The sequence below is a fragment of the Lemur catta genome, chromosome 1, assembly GCF_020740605.2.
Source record: "Lemur catta isolate mLemCat1 chromosome 1, mLemCat1.pri, whole genome shotgun sequence".
Taxonomy (NCBI): domain Eukaryota; kingdom Metazoa; phylum Chordata; class Mammalia; order Primates; family Lemuridae; genus Lemur; species Lemur catta.
Window position 1 is genome coordinate 276,210,029 of NC_059128.1, and position 21,645 is coordinate 276,231,673.

Genomic DNA, 21,645 nt, shown 5'->3' on the forward strand with positions numbered 1-21,645 from the left:
GGTGACTTCTCAAGTGGTTTTAAAAGCTTGCATGTCTTCACCTGTGGAGGTCTGGCCAGCATGGGAATGATGACCTCATAAAGGGCTTTCTTACAGCTGTGTCAGTCCCATAGATACATTTTGGGTTTCAAAGCATCATGGAATACATACTCAGAACAACTCCCTGCTTGCCCACATGATATGGAAATGGCAGATGGGACCCATGGAAAAGGCTACTTTGACATCACTTCTGCAATAGGTTTGGAACAGAGGTTGGCAATCTTTTAATAGTAATGAGCCAAGTGTATGGCCCTACACATTTGGTTTATTAGAGAGAAATATTTACATTCATTTATCCATTCCAAAAATAGTTACTGAGCACCTTCTATGCTTCAGGCATTATGCCAGGCACCAGGGATACAGTCGGGACGTGTCCAGGGGGGCCTGGACTTGGGTGGTGTGTGTCTGTGTGTGCACAGAGTTTGTGTAAAACCACAATCAAGAGTAGTTTTTTCCAGATGGCAGAAGGAGGTATGGCAAAAAGCAAAAGGAAGTCAGTCTGCACAACTGTCTTCCACTGGTGTTGCCAGTTTTTGAGCGAATTCAATGTCCCATCTGGAAAGCACTTTTAACCTTATATACACAGGCAAAGTGACAGTTGCCTTCACTCTCTAGAAGTCTTTTCAATTTCCTTTGTATTTTCTTCTCCCCTTAATCAGAGCTAAAGGCATTTCATAATATGCACAGGGATTCCCTCGAACAAAGACAAGGACAAGATGATTTTTCAGGTCCTTTGCTCTATTGTTGAATGGATGAGGATTTTTACCCACATAAGAGTTTTCTTGGGACTCAAGCTTGGATGACCCCAGACAGTAAGACCATCCCATCATAACAAAGTTACCATGAAGAATGTGGTCCCCAAACAGCCTCTCCCAGAGGCCAGGATCAGCAGGTTTGGGTTGATAATTGGCTTACAGTCATTTCCTCTTAGGATTTTTCTTTTAGTGGTGGAAACCACTTTTAGACCACATTTGACATGGATGCCAAATATGTAGAACAGAATTGGGACTGCTCTGGTAGAAGTGGCAATGGTGGTCCCAGTGTCCCCCTGCTCAGCCACTCCCTTTTCTCTCCCCACCCCAAAGGACCGTGTGGCCTGGGACAACAATGTGAAACACTGTGTAGTGCAATGGATCAATTCTAGGGCAACAATTCTTTGCCTCTCTCACCCAATTTTCAGTTTTGGATATGAGAAACTTGTTCAGGTATATAGACAAGTAAAAATATTATGTTATCTTTTGTGTGTGTGTAAATATGCATATATATGCAGTGTGCTTATATGTTCAAGTAGAAACCACAGAAGACTAAAGCAAACACTAATTCAAATGCTTAGCTTATAAGGAGAAGGAGAGAACAGGAGGGAGGAAAAAAGTAAGAATTCTAGGCTTCTCTGAATGTACCTTGTTTTATAATTTTAATGGAAAATGTCAACATTTTTAAAAAAGATAAATCAAAAATAAAAATAAAATAAATAATCATTAAACAATACAAATAAAACAGAAACCAATGAACCTCGCTACTTATCATGTCAGTAACAAAATCACACAGACATGAATTTATTTCAAGTGACCCTACAACACAATATTCGGATTATGTATTTCCTTGTGGGATATATGCTGAGGACAAAGAAAAACACATGCAGCCTGAAGCTGTATTCAGTAGTTTTATTGTCACTAATAGTACTGGTATCATTATTTTGAAGCTCATGCCTGTTTTATGATAAATAAAATTACTTATGATAAGTAATTATGTTAATGTTAGATTTTCAGTCTAAAATAATGTGAATGTAAAGGAATTGACTATATCAATATTAATTAATGATTTATTTTTCTCTTTTAAAAATATTTATTTCCTACCTCTGTCTGCTGGAAAAGACTGAGAAGCAAAAGCCACCTAGTAGCGATTTTTAACGCTAACCCCAGATTGTGGTCTCTAAATATCATTTTCTGATCGAGGAATCAGGGATTCTTTGATTTTGGGTCTGAGGAGGGAAATGCACAGTTGAGCTTGAAGGCATCTCGTGCAGCCTGAAAAAGCAAGGAAGTCATGAAAGACTACAGGCTTCTGCAGAAATAGCCCAAGAGCTGATGAAGAGCGGCTCCTATTGGCCAAAGATGGAAGAATTTGAGCATTGATCAGTAATCAATAAACAAACAATGACTTAATAAATTCAAGCAGAACAAATATATAAAAATCTGTGAGTTCACAGTGGTACAAAAAAGTACTCAAAAAACTCATCAGTCACCTTTGGAGGTGCCTTTGGGGGGCACCATCATATTACTGTGTCGATTAATAAGTAGAAGAATCAAGCACTTATCTTGCCTTTCCTGGCATGGCTTCTATGTCAGAGTGGGAAATGCTGGGACAGAGTCCAAGCAGGTGTCAGGCCAAGGTGGCAGGCGTGAATGTGACCCCAGGGGGCTGTGTGGTGAAGCAGAGGTCAGCTGAGCACTGGGATGTGGGCAGAGGCTCTGGCACTGCACGCGGCCAGGGTCACATCTCAGCTACACCCCTCATCAGCCTCTGCTTCCCTGTCTGTAAAATGGGAGAATATCTATGTCAAAGCACTGAGGCAAGGACTAAGGCAGTAGCAGACATGACCTGCTGACTCAGAGCTTAGTAGGGCTGCCATTATTGTTGACAGAGACTGGCTGGGAAGATGGCCCCAAGAGAGTTGGGTGGTGACTCTGGAGGGACAAGGAAATGTGATAGGAGGGAGGAGCAAACAAAAAAAACAACAGAAACTGAAGACTGAGGACCAGTGTTCAAATGAAATAGATGTCTTCCCATGGCAAAAATGGAAAATGTTCCCTCCCTCCCTTCCTTCCTTGCTTCTGTTTCTCTCTCTCTTTCTCTCTATTTCATCAACAAATCTTGAGCTCCTTCAGGTTCCAGGCTCTGCCTAAATCTGAGAATGACGGCAGAGTCCCTACCCTCAGGGAAGGTGCCATCTAGTGGGAGAGAAGAAAGGTCAACAAAGGTCCAACACAAGGAGATGGGCCCTGACAGTGGGAAATGGGCCCCCCAGGAAGGAGACCCTGATCACAGCAAATCCAGTTTTAGCAAAAGAGCCCTACTAAGTCAGCTTAGCAAGTACCCCTGCCCTTGATACCTGATCACTCTCAACATCTGATTAGGTTTGTCATTCTCCACCCATACCTCAGGTGACTTCTGGTCACCCTGGCCTGTCTTCTACAAAAATCCTGTTAAATCACTTTAGCCAGAATCCTCCTTCCCCCTGGTGCTTCCTCTTAGTAATTTTCCATCACTGACTCCCACCTTGCTCCTTGGCTATATATAAATTCCCACGTGCCCACGCTGTATTTGGACTTGAGCCCAATCTATCTCCCCCACAGCAAGCCCCCACTACAGTGGTCCCTGTACCTACTGCCATAGTCTCCCCCTTGAATGAAGTCTTCCCCATGGTGCTTTAACAAGTGTCATTGAATAACTTTTTTCTAATGCTTCCCTAGAGTCCAGTAAATGTGTAGTGGATGGCGGCTTCCAAGGGGACTGCAGCCAGCAAATCCGAAGGCTTCTCTGTTGACGGGAGGAAGGGGCTGAGCAGAAGTGCAAAGAAGTGACTGCAAATCAGGGCAAGGGACAAGAGGGCATTTAGAGTGAGGTCACAGGCACTCTGTGTTTACATGCGGTGTGTGCACTTCCTGTTTGCTAAGTGTTCTGTTCATTAAACTCTACATGTACCTGGGGGTGAGCAGACTTTCTGGTCTTTCAGGTATCCCCAGTGTTAAAAAACAATCAATTGAGAGGCCATTAGGCTGAGACAGCTCCAGTGCCTTGGGTTCCGGTGTAGGCAAACCGAAGCTCAACCCAATGTAAACAGTAAAGCAAAACTTAAGCTTAACCAATCAGAAACCTCCAAACAGATAAACATCCCTTTAATAGATGTTTAATTTTTAAAAAATCATACCCTATATTTTGTTCTGTAACATGCTTTTTGTAAACCTAACGATAAATCACAAACATATTGCCGTGTCATTAGCACTGAAAAACCCCATGCTTTTTAATGCACTCATTGCATGGATGGGGCACATACTATTTGATAAATACCTTATCTTGTGTATATCTGGATTATGTCAAGGTCTTCGCTGTTTCAAGCACTGCTGCGGTGAGCGTCTCCTCACAGGGTCAGGAGTGCGCGTGCAGATGTGCATGTGTGTAGAAGGCAGGGGAATGAAGGAGTCAAAGCCACGTGGTTTAAATGTCACCCTCTAGAAAGACTTTGCTGATTTGTATTTCCCAGGTCTTTACCACCTCATGATGTTAACAACTTTTAACCTTTGTCAATTTGAAAGGCAAAATGACATTTCATTATTTTAACTTCTTTAATTCTGAGTATATCTGGTAATATGAAAACAATGACAACAGGAATTTGGTATAAGACACACAAATTTAGATGCCCTTGAGGATGATCATGGAGCCAGCACAGGGGCTGTGGGTTTGGAGGATAATGGGAGCCTGGAAGCATTAAATCAAGGTTCACTTGGAGACCAGACTCAGGTGGGCTCTGAGACGGGCACCTGCCAGCCTTGGCCTAGGGCAATAAGGCAGGACGCAGGGATCTGGGGGTGGCATCCTAGGAACCAAGAGGCACCAGCAGAGAGGTCTATGTGGAGACTCCTCTGTGCCCGACCGCCACTGGCCAGGGAGAGGCCAGGCATGAGTCTGGGCAGCAACTGCTCTTGCACAAGGAACCGGAAGTAGCCTGCCCTGGTACGTAGGGGCTCAGAGGGGCCCGGACTAAAGCAAAGCTTTGTACTGTGGACCACCAGAGAAACTCAGAGAACCTTACCGTGTCTGCTAAAATATGCTCTCTCTTCCTCTACAGCCTCTGCAAAGTCAAGTGGACGGCACCCTGGGCCCCTCTCTCGCCGTGGGAGGATCCCTGCCCACTCCTTCCCTGGCATGAAACCTCGAGCCTTCTCAGAACTTCCCTTTCCTGGCTGTCAGCTCCACAGGGGTTTCTAAGGATCTTGGAGAGAGAACAAAGATTCATGAGGTCACCTCCCACTTTGGGAATTTTAGAGGGTGTTGGCAGGATACCACCTTAACCCTAACCCTAACATAACCCTAACCCTAACACTAAGCTAACACTAACCCTAACAATAACACTAACACAACCCTAACCTTCACCCTAGCCCAATCCTAACCCTAACGAACCCTAACCCAACCCTAATCCTAACCCTAACCCAATCCTAATCCTAACCCTAACCCAACCTCTTTGCAGCTACTTCCCAGGATGGGAGGCTGAACCTCACCACCCCCTAGAAGCCCTCCACATACCGTCTGCATCAGAGTGTCTCCCTTGGCCCCAAGAGCCACTACTATCTGCTTTTCTAGAAAAGATTTCTTTACTTCTAATTCTTCTCCACTGCCCAGGCAACTGAAATCCTATGGTGGAACATTGTAATATGTTTAATTCATTTAAGTTAACTTCATATAATTGAGAGATCAAGTTTGTTCAGTTCAAAGACAGAAAACTTTAGTGAAAACTCACAAGATATGGATGGCTGACGCTAAATTCAACATGTGAGTGTTGCTGCAGCTCTGTTGGGCTGTCTTCCACCTACCACAGACCACACTCTTCATCAAGGAAAAGAGAATATTTAGAAACGAGTTGCACCAAAAAACAAACAAACAAAAAACAAAACCACAAAACCCACCAACAAACTAAAAAACCCAAAACCACAAAACCCACCAACAAACTAAAAAACCCAAAGGAGTTGTCACTATAAATAGATGTGTGTATATATGTGGCAGGTTTAAGTCTTATTCCACAAATTCAGTTGTGCAGGGAACATCACATTTATTTAGTTAAATCAAATCACTATGGATTCAGGCATCACTGGGGCTCCTTACTGCCCCCCCAAAGCCAGTAAGGCACTGAGGTCACCCTTCCCTGCTGCTTACTGTGGGCAGCTGGGGAGGTGCCCAGATCCAAGCCCCTGTGGTCCTGTCACCAGGCCCTGGAGTGTTTGCTGGGGCTGAGAATCTCAAAGGCAGGATCCAGCCCATCTAGGTGTACCCAGCCCACTCCCCCAGGAGACCCAGTCACTTTCGGGGGAACCAGGAGCCAGGAGCCTGGGACCACTCAGTTCCCGGAACCCAAGAGCCTCGGTCCCACTCTAGGCTAGGGGTCAGCTCTGGCTCCTTCCCTCTGTTTGGCGGCACCGTCCTCTTCCCGCTCCCTCTTTGGAACAGGTAGCACAGCCTCCTCATCACTCACAGGAAGTAGGTCTGCCCCCAGGTTTCTGGCCTGGCATCTCGAACCTCCTCCCAGGCCACAGGCCACAGAGGGCCGGGCATCTGCCCACGAAAGGCAGGGCAGGAAGGAAAACACACAGGGAACAAACCTCGATTCGTGACTCAGTAGACGATGCTGCCACCATCGTGTGTGAGCATGTGTGTGTCAGCCTTTCCCATCCTCCCCAACCTTGCTTTTGGGGTAATGCTTCTGATGAAACCAGTCTGCACGTGAGGTCACAAAGCCCCTGCTCTGCCAGCAACAGGGGAAATTATCATGTTTTTGAGCACTTAGTGCCAGGAGAGGCCCTGTCCCCTTTACAGCCCCATCTTAATTAACCCTCGTTGTGACGTGTGGAGTTGGGACAGACATCATCAAAGCATGCAAGACACAAGATGCTTAGGAAGAAAGGGCCGTGCGCCCCTTCTCCCGTCCTCACCAACCAAGAGAGGAGTCTACAGTCACCTCTTTTTCTGCAGAAGAGATTCTTTTAAAAAATCCTTTAGGCTGGACACAGTGGCTCACACCTGTAATCCCAGCACGCTGGGAGGCTGACGTGGGAGGATCATTTGTGGCCAGGAGTTTCAGACCAGCCTGGGCAACACAGAGAGACCCTGTCTCTCTTTTTTTTTTTTCCTTTTAATCCTTTAAAGAAAAGAAATCTTAAAAAAAGAGAGAGAGAGAGAATGTACTTTCTAGAATGAAGAGGGGCTGGCCAGGGCCGAGGGACAAGGGACCCTCTTCACATTCCTTGGCCTTTCTTCAGACCTCCTTTGCCCACGTGGAAAATGAGAGAATGAGGTTCACTCACCCTCAAATTTGATCTTTCTCTTTCTTGTGAAACCAGAAAGGTGCGAGTGTGCGTGTCAGAGTGTGTGTGAGTGCAGAGTGCACAGGCGTGTGGAAGTATGTGTGTGGGGGTGGGTTGTGTATGTGAGTGTGAGTGTGCATGTTCACAGGGGTGTGCAAACGCGTGTGAATGTGCACGCGTGTCTGTGCGAACTGTAAACACCTGGGACTTGTGGAGCAGCGTGGCTCCGGCTGCACTTCCTGGTTCCTCAGCAGCCGGGCGGCACCGCTCACGGAGGATGCCGTCCCCAGGCCTGGCAGAGTGGCAGCACTCCTCCCGCCCCAGGCCCCCTCCCACGGCATCCCCGCTGTCCCCCCGCTGGGGCGCTGGACGCATGAGTCAGGGCGATGACCGAGGTCCCCTTGGCTGCGCCGGCTCCCGTCTCTGGCCTCCCCGGGGCTGGAGGCCGCCTCTGGGCGGCCCGGGCGGCAGACCCAACCGGGCACGTCCGGGCACCGCCTGGGGGGTTCGCAGAGCTGCTGTGTCTGGGGGCGCTCAGAGGTCTGAGCAGCTGGTCTGGGGCGAGGCCTGGGAGAGCTCTGTAAGCTTCCGGGTGCTTCTAGGGGGAAGCCGGGGCGAGAAGCCTCGTGTCAGAGCAAGGTCTACTGAGGGCTGTGGGATCTGTGGGCGCAGAGTGTGGGGGCCGCCCGGGCCTCGGGCTTCGCTGGTTTGTTTTGTTTTCCCAGCTGACACCTTGACTTCGTCAGGGTTAGTTTGGAAAGGAACTAGAACAAGTCTTTTTTCTCACATAGACATATATGCGTATGGACTTTTTAACGCAGAGAGGTTTGATTTTACACGAATAAAGAAGATGGAAAGTGGGGAATGCGATTGGGCAGCCCCTTCCTCTCAAAAATGGTTGAGGATCACGGAGCCGGTTTGACTGTGTGGTCCCCGTGAGTACGGCTCCTGGGATTTTTGGCTCTTGGCCTCCCAGGTGCACGGGATGGGTGGCACTTCCCTGCCCCTTGTGGCTGGGAGCAACTGTGAGCTAATTGCAGCCCACGAGCAGTGGGTGGAAGTCACTTGTGTCCCTTCCAGGCTGGAGCATTTACTGACCCAGGTGGGACCCTAATGAGCTCTTGTCTCCGGCAGTATTTCAAGAGGGGCAGTGGTGGCAACCTGGTCTCAGAGCACAGCCCCCAGTTGACCTGCTGTGCACACGTGGCAGGAGAAGGAAACGGAGCTAGCAGTTATGCTTTCAGCCACTGACTTATTGGGGTGCTGGTTTTTCACAGCTAAACCAGCCCTGTTGCACACGAAGTCCTGAGTCATATAGATGCAAAGCTGTCCTTCTGCTCTAATAAAATCATAGTCTAGCTAAATCCATCTGTCTAGGAACCGAAGGGGCAGGGGCTGGCTTGCCACACCCCAGACAATTGTTCCAGCAGTCAGGGCACTGGGACTGGAGTGAAACCCCAGCCACCCTTCCATGCAAGGCTCCAGAGGCCACACAGATAGGAAGTGGCAGAGCTGGGACAAACATCAGTCTTCTGACTCCAAACCCAGCACGGAGCTGCAGGCTACCAGGACACCATGCCCCAAAAGTAGCAGCCCTCCCAATCCTCACCTTGAAGGAAAAGAAAAATAGTTTTTGGACAAATACTTAATGGAAATATTACACGGGCTTTGGAATCTGTTAGAGCTAGCTTTTAGCCTCTTACTAGCTGTGTGTCAATCTGCAAGTTTCTTAACTTCTCTGAGCCAGTCCCCTAATAAATCCTCCCTCATGGAGTTTATAAGAAGATCACCAGGGCTGGCATATGTCAACGCACCTAGTATGTGGTAGTGTTCATTAAACCTTAGTTATCCTCTCTCCCTGTTGCACCTTTACTTATTTATTTATTTTTGAGACAGAGTCTCACTCTGTTGCCTGGGCTAGAGTGAGTGCCGTGGCTTCAGCCTAGCTCACAGCAACCTCAAACTCCTGGGCTCAAGCAATCCTCCTGCCTCAGCCTCCCGAGTAGCTGGGACTACAGGCGTGTGCCACCATGCCCAGCTAATTTTTTCTATATATATTTTTAGTTGTCCATATAATTTCTTTCTATTTTTTTAGTAGAGATGGGGTCTCGCTTTTGCTCAGGCTGGTCTCAAACTCCTGACTTCAAGTGATCCTCCCGCCTCAGCCTCCCAGAGTGGTAGTATTTCAGGCGTGAGCCACCGCGCCCGGCCCTATTACACCTTTAATGGACAAATGGTTGCCTACGCAGCTGCCGTTTCCCCAGCAGTACCCTGCGCTTGGTTCAGGTGTTCATCCATCTCCCACGAAGCTCAGGTTCCTTTGGAGAAAGCCACGCCAAGTCCCGTTCCAGGCTTAAGACGTCAGCACACTCCCCTCTCCAGCCCGTTGCTGTGGTTCGGGGGTGTGCCTGCAAACACAGCACCCCACCCCCAGATAAATATCAAGATTCTTGCTTGGACTTCGGGGTGCCTGGGCCCCCTGCAGTTCTTTTCCTCTAGGAGGAGATCTGTCCCTCGCCCTTCATATAAAAACCCTCATCAGTATTGTTCAGACACGTCTGACCCCAGCGGGGAACACAGCCTGGGCTCAAGCTGGGACCCGCACTTTATTTGTTTTCTGCTAATTAAACTTCCTAATATACTCCATGCTAAGTGTGTCTGCAAGGCAGGGGTGTGGGACGAAGAGCCCTGCTTGGCGTGGAGAGGCGGCGGCTCCCTGCTGCACTCTGTGCTAAATAGAGAAACACACACGCGACTGTGCCTGCCTGGGCCCTGGTGGCAGCTGAGGGCAGCAGGCGCGTGACAATCAGGGTTCCAAACAGCCCATGAAGAACACTGCAGGGCAGACACCTCAGCATCCCCCTGGCAAATAATAATTACGATAATAATATCCTCCAAGAACTTTAGGATTTGCATGCACGAGAAAGCGACACAGAAAGCCGTGTCATTGAAACGACGTGCCTTAATTTGACATTTACGACTTTTGCTGGAGGTTCAACAGCATGATCCTGCTGTGTGGTTTCACTTCATTAAATTTTCCAGTGTGTCTAATTATATTGCTAATGCTCATGGGGGATGATACACGTCTCTTTTTCTGCCCTGTCCTGAGGTTTATTGATTCGTTTTTCAGCTCTACTGTAACTTATTGTCCTGAGTCACTGACACTTCATGCATGCCTTTTTTTTAATAGAGTTTATAGCCTATGGAAGACTATCATACACTGTTGTCACCCTCTAACCCTCCACCAGGTCTAGGAGGAGTAGTTTACTTTGGTGGGGTGGGGGGCATCCATTTCTCGGTGGTTCAGGACCACCCAGAACCTGGACAGGCCATGCCTCCTTCTAAATGTGATCCGCTCTGATTAGTATTAAATGTCAGGTCCCTGAGAGGCTCTGGGGTGGGCAGTCGGTCCCCGAGCCCTCCCTTACATCCCCCCCAACACAATTTCTGGCCAGGGTTACCTGTCCACTCCCTGCTCCAGTAAGACCCTGCTTCATCTCTGCTTTGCTGTCACCCTGCCTGTGGCAGTCCATTGGCACTCTGTCTCCCAGGAGTGGCTGGAGGGGAAGTTCACAGAGTTCCTGGGCCAGAGCTGGTCCACAGTCACCAGGTGGCAGGAAATGTCCCTCCTGGGACCAGGAGTGCCAGGGCTGGTGGGCAGGTGTAGGGGAGCCAGCACCACCGCCTGCCACCATACAGCCCGGAGAGCTGTTTCCCACAGCCCTCCCCATGGGACCCCACATGCCCCAGGCCACCCACTGCCCTACCCGCCCCCAGGCTCCCAGCACCCTGACTCCCTGCATTACGGCCTGGCATGGACACACACACCCGGGCCAGGCTCACCTGCCAGCAAGACCCCAGCGACCTGGACTCCGCAGGCACTGGGGACTGGCCTGGACCCTGTGCTGAGGGACCTGACCATGCTTCAGCCTGGCTTCCAGCCGCACCAGCCTGCGTCCTGAAAGGCGGCCCCAGCCCGTGCTGCTACACTGCAAAGTGCACGTCGTCCCTGCCGCCTGGCAAACCATTTTCTGCAATTCTCCACTTACCCCTCGGCACTCTCTGCTTCCACGTGGCCCTTTTGGTTCCCTTTCTGATCTCCCTTTAAAGACCTCAGTCCCCCTTGTCTTAGCGGAAGTTGAACTTGGCCTACACTGGAGTCCCTCTCCCCTACTGCAGGAGTCTGAATGAACCTGTCTTGCTGCCTTTAATAAGCATCCCCTGCTGTTTTTTTCTTTCACACTCCATCTTAATCAGTTTGGGCTGTTATAGCAAAATACCATAGACTGGTGGCTTAAACGGCAAACATTTATTTCTCACTGCTTGGAAGCTGAAGTCCAAGACCAAGATGTGCACAGATTTGGTGCCGGGTGAGGGTCTGTTCCCGGGTTCACAGGCAGCGCCTTCTTGCTGTGTCCTCACGTGGTGGACAGAGAGCTCCGGTGTCTCGTCTTCTTAGAGCACTAACCGCATCACGGGGGCCCACCACCATGATCTCATCTAAACCGAATTACCTTCCAAAGTCTCACCTCCAAATAACATCGCATGGGGGATTAGGGCTTCAACATGTGGATTTTGGGGGATACCATATTCAGTCCCTAGTACATGCCAGCACCCTGACGCCCTTACGCCCCTGCATGCTACCCACTAGGCTCAGCCCGCCTCTGCCCTGGAGGGTGTTTCCCGTGGTCTTCCTGCCATGGGCACGGATCACATGAAGCTATCCACCACCCTGCCAGTGAGTGAACACCCTGACTCTCTCTGGTCACCCATTCACCAGCCTTGGTGTTGCTGTGCCCTGGAGGACCTGCTGCCTGGTGACTGCTGACCAGCTGTGGCCCAGGCAGCCGTGAACTCTCACTGCAGCCAGTGGCTGAAACGACACCTTCTCCATGGAGGTCTGAAGCCCAGGTTTGTGGAGGGGGACCCTCCAAGTTCATCCTTGTCTGGATACTCAGCCCTAGGTTACCCTTTAGAGTTCTCTTTGCATCTTTATAGTTTATTCCCCACCATATTTTAATAATTCTTTACATGAAACTTCCTCAGTAACAGAGGCAAGTGCAGGACACCGGGGTACGGAGGACAGGCAGCTGGCAAATGAGATGCTACCTGCAGGGCATTTAGTGGCTGGTACATACCAAGTCCTTTCATTCTAGCTTTTATTATTTTTAAATGAGTATTGCTATTTTTAAAGCACAGCTGCAAATATTTATTGTGTGTTTTGCAATGAGCGGGCAACACCAAGATCAGTAAGATGTTATCCTTACTCTTAAAATAATAACCTCATGGTTCAGTGGGGGAAACAGAGCAAAATTTACACTATTACAGTGTAATACATTTACTTACATTTACAGTAGGATGTGCTAAGTGCTCTGATAGATGGTCCTAGTTTTCAGATGCCTCCTGCAAGCACCCACCTCCAACCTCCCTCATCCTCATCCCATTCTACAAAGATTTCGTTAAATCTGTCCCCAGCCTTAGTTTGGCAGCCTCTCCATAACTTTGTTAGCTTAAACTAAACTAAACTAACCTAGTTGACCCTACACTAAAGCACTTCTGTCCCGAACATCCCATATCTGCCTGTCACTTCGACCCCCACGCCACTGAATCTGTCTGGACACATCCCTGCATCCCTTCGTTGGCGTCCAGGCCACGCACTTCAGGCATTTATTCCTTGAGTTTCATAACATTGTGGCGGACCAAGGCTGGTGGTGGTGGAGGTGGGGAAGTCACAGCAAGGCCACTTCTCTGTGTGTGCTGCCCTCCTGCAGACCCCCAAGCCATCCCTCCTGTCTGTCTCCATGGAATAGTTCCACCTGCATCCAAGGCTGGTGGGGGTGGAGGTGGGGAAGTCACAGCAAGGCCACTTCTCTGTGTGTGCTGCCCTCCTGCAGACCCCCAAACCATCCCTCCTGTCTGTCTCCATGGAATAGTTCCACCCGCATTCACGAGCCTTTCCAGGCTCACTTCCTGGGCCAAACACTTGGCAAACAAATGCAGTTCCTGTCCTTGGAGAAGTTCTGTTGAGTAAAATTTACTCTCTTTGAATCATCCAAGTGTTTACAAAGTGCTACAGTAGCCCTGGAGGAATAACAAATTCTGCCTTAGGGGCCAAGAAGTTTTCACAGAGGGGGTGACAGCTGAGCAACAGTCCCTTTCATTAGCATTTTCTTCGGGTCCTCGGAGGGAGCACATGACCCAGCCCCAGCCCGTCAGAGCTGTCCACTCCCTGGGCCACCTACAGCACCCGCTCTTCCCTGATCCAACGCACTGCGCTCCCCCTGATGCTTGAAACTTGAGCAGAGACAGAAAGAGATGTGGGAGCCGAGCCAGCTTCTGGGAGGGTCCTAGAGAGGAGGTTCTCCAGCTGCGGCACTAACTGAGGGCCTCCGAGCAGACTGCCCCGTCTTCCTTAGAGCGGCTGTCCCTTAAATTCTGTGAATCGGCTGCCGTCCCAAGTCATATCTGTGCCTTTATCTTGTACTTATTTTATATATGTATAATGTGAACGCATACAGTCTTTTTGCTTGAATTAGAATTGTTTTCTGTGGTTGCCAACAGAACTGTAACTCTATTTGAAGAGTGACTTCGCATTCTTCTGCTCCAGTAGAAGTCCAGACAACCAGGATCAGTTATGAGAATGAGAGCCCACGTGCTATGCTGGGAAAGGTGGTATAAATACTAACAAATGCTTAGTCTCTAAATTCGTTTCTAAAATCCTTTTTAAAAATGATAATTTTTAAATAATGATAATTATATCACATCAGAAAACCAAATCATAAGGCAACTGAGTTGGTGAGAATTGTATTTAGGACAGGTGTGTTCCAATCACCTGGGGAAGCTCCAGTAACCTTGGTTTGGTTTGGTATAAACCCTGGTACCACCAGCTGCAGATCTTCAGAGGAAGTCATTCCTGAAGCCATTCTGCATGGTGTTAAATAATTTCCATTTCAGAGGAAGGCCTTTATCTGGCCCAATCCCTTAAAACCTGGGGGAAACTTACTACAGGCACAGTGAAAGGCATCTGGAATGTTGAGAATCGGTGTGCTCTTTCCTGTCTCCACCAGGGCTGGTGGCCCCGGGCAGATCTCTTTCCTACTCTCTGAATTGAGCGTGATGCTGTGGTGCTCACACCTTCCCTATGAGTCCAGTTCATGGCTTGTCAAAATAGTAATTAATGGCTCTGACCCGGAGATTTAAGGGATTTTGCACAAAAAAATCCATAATACTTGAGATCATTTCCCATCAGTATTGCTTGAGACGGAGCCCACACAGATCTAGTTCCTACCCAAGGACACATCTCCAAGGCAGACTCTCAGACCAGCTCCCAGAAAGTGCATGAATTTGGATCAAGCAGAAGTGAGATAGCCTGGGAAAATGTCCTTGGAGTGCATGTAACCTTGTCTGGGTGCCAACAGGGCGATGGTGGCTTTTGCTCCTTAGGAAATGCCTTTGGAGCCAGTCTCTGGCCACAGATCTACCATGACAGGCCCCCTCTCGGGGTTTCCATGGCAGTTTATCGACAGCCCGGGGTTGAGGGTTAAACGAGACAGAATCTCATTGACTCTCTTTGAGGAGTCAAGCAACCAGAAATCTTATGAATGATCAGTGGCTGAAATAAGAAGCATACCAAGTCTATTTTTTCCCTATAAATACAAAAAGGCTATAAATAGAAAAATCTTGGAGAAAAAAGTGATCCCAAACTCCCACATACCACATCACACATCTTCTCTTTTCAGATTCTACTCCAAGTGCTGCTTCCTTTAGGAAACAATTTATCCAGTGGTGTTGAAACAGAGGACGGACCTGATTGAGCCCTGCAAACTTAACCTGCCTTGTTTGCTCTTAATCTCTTACTTCTAGCTGATCTGAACACTCCTACCAGCAAGTCACTAGCCACGTAATACACAGCTGAGCTCCCACCAGCTTCCCTACAGATGACCTCTCTGGCTGTGCGTCTATAGTAACAGAGACTTAAAGTTGTTTCTCAGGAACTAGGGGCAGCTTTTGTTGAATTCAAGCCGGTTGAGACCCCTGACCCTGCAGCTAGGCCTGTGGGTGCCTGAAGAGTGACCTTTTGACATCAGATGGCCAAAAACTCCCCCTCAGATCACATTAACACCACATTTTCTGCACATGGGTCCTATGAGATGTGTAGCTCGATTATGCTTGTGCAGAAACCCCAGCTGTGTTGCCTTTTCTACTCACCAATAACTACCCTGTAAAATACCCCAGGGAGGCGGATTTGAGACTTGTTCTCCTGTCTCCCTGCACGACAGCCTTATGAATAAAATCTTTTCTTGTTTGCAAAACCTGTGACCACCGTTACTGGCTCATTGCATGCAGACAGGAAGCTGGCGGGTAACAGCGTCATTTGGGATATTTTTGGGTGCGAGGGAGAAAGAAGCCTCGTGCCAACACACTTACTAAAGAGAACTCATTGGCTCACAAACTGAAAAATCCCAATGGTTAATTAAGGCTTTGGGCACAGGTGATCAGGGCTGTAGTCTCTGCAATTTCTCAGTTCTGCCGTCCTCTAGACGTTGGGTTTTGCCCTCAAGTTGGTTTTTCTCACAGTGGCAAATGGATCCAGCAACTCCAGGCTCAGATCTGCTTTCAGTGCCATCCTGAGCAAGCGAGAGCTTTCCTGCTCCCAAATTCTGGTCATTCTGATCAGGGTGGCTTGCTTGGGTTAGGTGTCCACCCTGGACCTGATCGGTGAGGCCAGGAGATGGGGTGCACTGATTGGATTAACTGAGATCTCTTACTCTAACCCAAGAACTGGGTGTCGTTTCAGCTTCCCTGGAGCCATAGCAGAAGGCAAATGGGGAGTTGGGCTAAGGAAGGGAGAAAGGCATGCTGCAGAAACAACCAACAAGGTACGGTTGTGCCAATTAACTCGTCCTATCTTTAAATTCACTGAAGTCCTGACCATTCATCCCCACTTTAATGCATTCTGCACTCCCATTCACTGTGGATTACACTTTTGTCCATCTGTCTTCTGTTTTGTCCTTCCCTGTAAGCATCTCAAACATGTACATAAAGCTCATATGAACTATTTAAATAAACTGATATTTTTGTTTCCAACCTGCGGGATGATAATGATGGTAATGAAGATGTGGAAAATGTGAAAACAAAAAAACTTGAAAGTATATCTCACCCTCCAAAAACAATAGCTTGGGGTTTCATTCTGATATTTACGAGATTGTGGGGCTAATTGCAAACCACTTCTGCAGACAGGAGAAAATATTTCATCTCCTGCCTAGGAGCTATCTCCAAAATCTGACCTGGATGAACTTTATAGAAATTGGTACAAAATGTAATTTTTCTCTTTGCCTGCTGCAAGCCACTTGTAGAAATTCTGCTAATCACAATCTCCTTAATCAGTTATAGATCTTATTTCTTTTTTAACCGGAGACAAGTACATAAATAACAGGTATCTGTAAAGTATTTGAGTGAATCATATGATTTCTAATTAAGGAAATCTCAAAGCATCTGTTCTATCTATGTGGAACACCTGAATCTCACAGATTCAAGTCCTAGCATAGGTCACCAGCCAATAGATTCTCCTGTGGATCAAGGCAACACAACCATTGTTGAGAGACTAATTGCCAATGGACTAGTTATTTCCTGTACCAGAATAGCATCTTCACCACCGCCATCAATATCAACATCAACTGTCACCACCTCCACCATCAACATCACTGACCATCACCGATACTACCATCAATAACTACCACTATCAACACCAACCACCACCACCATCACCACCACCATCATCAACAACCCCTACCACCACCACCATCCACACCAACCATCACTACCAACACCACCACCATCAACATCAACCACCACTACCAACACAACCACAATCACCACACCATCATCAACCCCCACTACCACCATCAACATCAACCACCACCACCAACACCTACCATCAACATAAACCATCACCACCAACAATACCATCAGTTTCAACTGTCATTACCATAGTCACCACCAATACCACCACAACAAGCCTTATATTTACGTATTTATTTTACTTTTCAAACTACATTCATATGCATGATTTCGTTGGATCTTATCTACTTGGCAAAGTTGGCAGATCTGACATCACTATCCTCATTTTGTCTGTGTGGAAACTAAGTTCTAAAGAGGTGAAGTGATAGGAGAAAGGACACCAAAGTGGTTGATAATCAAACCCAGACTAGAGTTTGGTTCTTCTGACTCCAAAATTAAGGCTTTTTCCCAAAACATCCCATTCTTTCAATAAAAATGAAGAATTTCCAACTTACGATATTAACAAATTTGATGACCCCTTGAAACTATCTGCCCCAGCCCCCACATGTTCTAGGTGAGCAACTAGCTGCTTGGTTTATGTGACCCCCAGAAGTTGAATTTTAATCTAAGGCATTTGACTCCAAATTCAGCCATCCATCCGTGACAAGAAGCCACCTTCTTGCACAGCCCCAGGAGTCTCCCAGATTCATCTGAGAACACCCAGTGCCCACATTCTTCCCTGGAGCACAGGCTTTGCCAGTGAATGGCGAGTGTGGCTGGAAGTTGCTGCCACACTCTCTCTTCTCAAAACACCAGAAAGCCTGAGAAGGAAATAATTTGCAGGCTCTGGTCACACCCATTAGCCAGAAGCACCCATGGCTCGGTGATGTTCCCCCACCCAAGGGCTCAGTTCCTCTCCCAAGGTTCCAGGAAAACCCAAAGCTGCTCCCACTGCGAGAAGGTTGGAGACCTGCTGGCCTTGACTTTCAAGGGATCTCCTGGGTTTCGGTCTGGGGTCTGCCGTTTGCACACTTTGGCCCCAGGCTGGCCTGGTTGGGCTGCAGGGCAGCTCTGTTGCTAATGGTTAGTGCAGTGCATTTGGCTACCTTGCTCTGGAGCCCTTTCTTTTTGAGTTCAGAAGTCAAATTTGAGTAATAAAAATCTTCCAAGGACTTATCATTCGTTTTGAGGATGTTGCTGGCCAGCCGGAAGAGGAAAATCACCCCGTAGATGCCAATGATGGTGAGGATGTACCAGGCGGCACTTGTCCCATCTGGCACCTTCACAGCCCTGGTGGAGTTGGTGACATTCCTCCCCTCCACGTGGGCACCCAGCAGGAGCCCCAGGAAAGCGCTGGCCTGGGTCTGGTTGAAGTCTTCATGGGGAGTCCACTTGATCACTGAGAAACAGAGATGTCCTGATGAGACCCAGCACCCTGGAACGATGGCTGCCTGGCTGAGCCAAGGACAGCGCGTGCAAAGGATACAGACAAATAGATCTCAGGAAAAAAATGGACATTGGACATAAAAAGAGCTTCTCACTGACACTCCTACAAGAAAAATGCAAATTAAAACTACCACTAGATAACATTTTGTTGCCTATAGAGTTTGCAAAGTCATGATGTTTCAAAATATATCGTGTGGATGCGTGCAGGAGAATCAGGCCATTGTATAATTTTATGTCAGCCTGAAAATTCATGCAACTGACAGAGAGGGCACATTGACAACATCTATCAACGTTACAAATGCACTTACCTTTGACTCAGCTATTCTATGTCTAGGAATTTATTGTAAAGATGATAGAGCATGTTTGAAGCAATGTATGCTGACGGTTAGTCATTCCAGCCTTGCTTGCGATGACAAATGCTTGGGAACAGCCAGAATAGCACCAACCAGGAGGTGGTTCAATACATTTTGGAACCCCCATGTGGTGGAGTACTATGCAGCCATAAATGGTAATGAGATTTTTTAGTAAAAGAGGAAAGATTTATTTATTCTGAAGAGAAAGCAGAACGTGAGTTTTTTAGGTACTAAATGTTAAGAAGTTAAAAAATAAGCCTGCAGTGATATAGTCTGTGACCAAATGTAAACAGGGGGGAGTATATGTCACTCACTGGGAGTTTATGTGTGTGGGACTGTCTCTGGGAGAACACACCAGAACTGGGGCGCTGTGTCGCCTCTGGGGAAGAGAACTGGGGGAAGATGTACTTTCACTGCTTGCCCTTTTGTACGCTTCGTACCATGTCTATTCATTTTCAGAAAGAAATTATTAATAATTTTAAAAGGAAAGAGTACAAGTTGGTACTTTTCTGGTCTCCCTGGTGAAGTGCCCTTGGGTAAAGACACTGTGTGCCCTTGTCAGACCAGAAGATTAAGATCTCAATTGCTGTTTAGTTCAAAACGTTTTCCTCTGCTTGAGGGGCCAGTGAAGAAAATGAAACAATGAGAACCAGTGACATTGTAGGTGACCCTGCATCCCGCGGGCCTTTCTCGCTTGAGCTTTACTGGCTCAAACCCCCGTGTTTTGCTCTCTGTAACACACATGTATGCAGAGATATCATAGGGTAAATCTCATAGCCTGCAGGGTGACAAAAGGTGCTCCGTAAATGCTTATTATTTGATACTTGTTTGTTTCTTGCTAATTCATTTTGCTAGTGTAAGTCTCAGAAAGGCTGGTAATTTTTATCACAGTTGTCAGAATGAGTGAATAATCTTTTAGATAAAAGGAGAAACTATTTAAAAATAACTTTACAAACCATATGTGACAAAGCCCACAGTAAATGAACAGATTTAATTACATAAAATGAGTCACTCATAAGAAGCAATACAATCTTAAGTTTTACAACACTGTTAGTGGAATAGTTTGATATCTTAAATTAAGGAAGGGGGGAAGGGGGGGAGAAATCTCATAATTATTCAAACAAACAAACAGTCAATCAACCCAATAAGAACATAATAAACCCTATATTAGGGCAAGAGAAGGTATTTAAACTCAGAATACATGTACAAACTCATAGAACTTTCTGGAAATAATTATGAAATGATGTGATATGTTCAAATACATATAAAATATATCCAACTAAGAACTACAGAACATTAAATTATTTTAAAACCAGTTCATTTCCCATATGAAAGAAATTCACTATATTAATTATTACAATATATTGTATTTTACCATTCTTTTTTAAAAAGGTAAAAGTAAGTTAGGATAAACATACCCTGTAGAAGGTAGAAACCTTTTCATTGGTGCCATTTTGCACTTGTAATTTAATGATGTGAAATAGAAGTTATTCCAGAACTGCCCATCCTGGCATGGTAGCAGAATACTCACGTTCCATGAGGTGGTCTTTTCCTTGACTCTTCAGGAAGCAAGTTTAAGCAGCTGCCATGGAAGGGGAAGATGGTGAAAGGAGAACTCCTCCTCCTTGCAAATGATCACCGTCCTGTGTCCTGCCGCAGTTGGGCTTCACTGAGCTCCCTGAGGAGGGAGAATTTTAGGGCAGTACTAACAGAACTTAGCAGAGAGTAAGTGAATGAATTTTCTCTCACTCAATTAACCAGAGGATCCAATTCGATCTGTCTTCTGTTGGTTCAGAATAAAAAGCACTTACTGGCTTTGGCTTGTTAACAAGTTCTATCAAAAGAATTTTTTAAAAACGCACTGGTAGGGAATCTCCAGCCGTCCCAGGTCTCTTCAGACCTGCGCTGGCAGGAAGCGCTCCCCGAGGCTGGATGGCTCCTGAATTCCCCTGTCCTGCACCTGCTGCTGGTGTGGAAGGTGGCCAGGCGTGGCAGGGGCCTGTTGTCATAGGGCCAGGAAACTCCATGGTCAAGAGTCACCAGCTTCCTCTTGGACAGTCTCCTGGATGAGGAAACCTGGACAGGAAGGGGGCAGGCCCAGGGTGACACACCTGGGGACATTCAGCTCCCCTCAGGAGCCAGCAGGCCATGGGCTCATGTGCCAGGCTGTGAGAAATGGCTCTTCCCTTTCCCATACCCCAGTCACAGACCCCGTTGGAACTGAGGTAGATTTAACCGGAAAGCGCTAGAATAAGAGTCTGGGGGAAAGTTCCCTCAGGAACAGGGGAGGAAACACTGGAAGACTGGGAAGTTCTATAATGCAGTCATTGTCCCCAGCCCCACTTCTCCCACATCCTCACTCTGTGACCATCACCTGCCACATTTGTGAGGGTTGATGATTTTTAAGACGCAATTTCATTAAATTTCCATCATGGAGGACTGGTTATGTAAACTATAAAATAAGCCCCAGGACGCACCAATTCCACTCCTAGGGTTATGCCCAGGAGAAATGAAAATGCTAAGTCCACACAAAGCCTTGAACACGAATGTTCACAGCAGCATTATTTATAGTAGCCGAAAACAGAAGCACCCCAGATTTCCATCAACTGATGAATGAATAAATAAAACTAAGTTTATCCATGCAATGGAATATTATTCAACAACAAAAAGGAATAAAGTTCTGGCACCTGCTACGATATGGCTGAACCCTGAAAACATTGTACTAGATGAAAGAAGCCAGTCACTACGGATCATATGTTGTGTGATTCCATTTACACGAAATGTCAAGAATAGGGAGCTCTGTAAAGACAGAAAGCAGATTAGTGGTTGCCTAGGGATCGGGGACACGGGGCTGATATAATGGGCACAGTATTTCTTTGGGGATAATGAAACTATTCTACAGTTTGTTGTGGTGCTGGTTGCATGCAGTGTGAATATACTAGTACACTATG

General features: G+C 47.2%; 1 protein-coding gene across 1 annotated transcript; it reads right to left on the reverse strand.

The window, feature by feature from the left end:
• Positions 1-17,135: 17,135 nt before the first annotated feature.
• Positions 17,136-20,666, reverse strand: SMIM34 (small integral membrane protein 34). The gene is made up of 3 exons (XM_045558229.1): positions 20,506-20,666; positions 20,226-20,372; positions 17,136-18,294 (listed from the first exon to the last, which is right to left on the reverse strand). The coding sequence occupies exons 2-3, from the start codon at positions 20,230-20,232 to the stop codon at positions 17,882-17,884; spliced, it is 420 nt and encodes a 139-aa protein (XP_045414185.1). The 5' UTR covers positions 20,233-20,372; positions 20,506-20,666; the 3' UTR covers positions 17,136-17,881.
• Between the last annotated feature and the right edge of the window lie 979 nt (positions 20,667-21,645).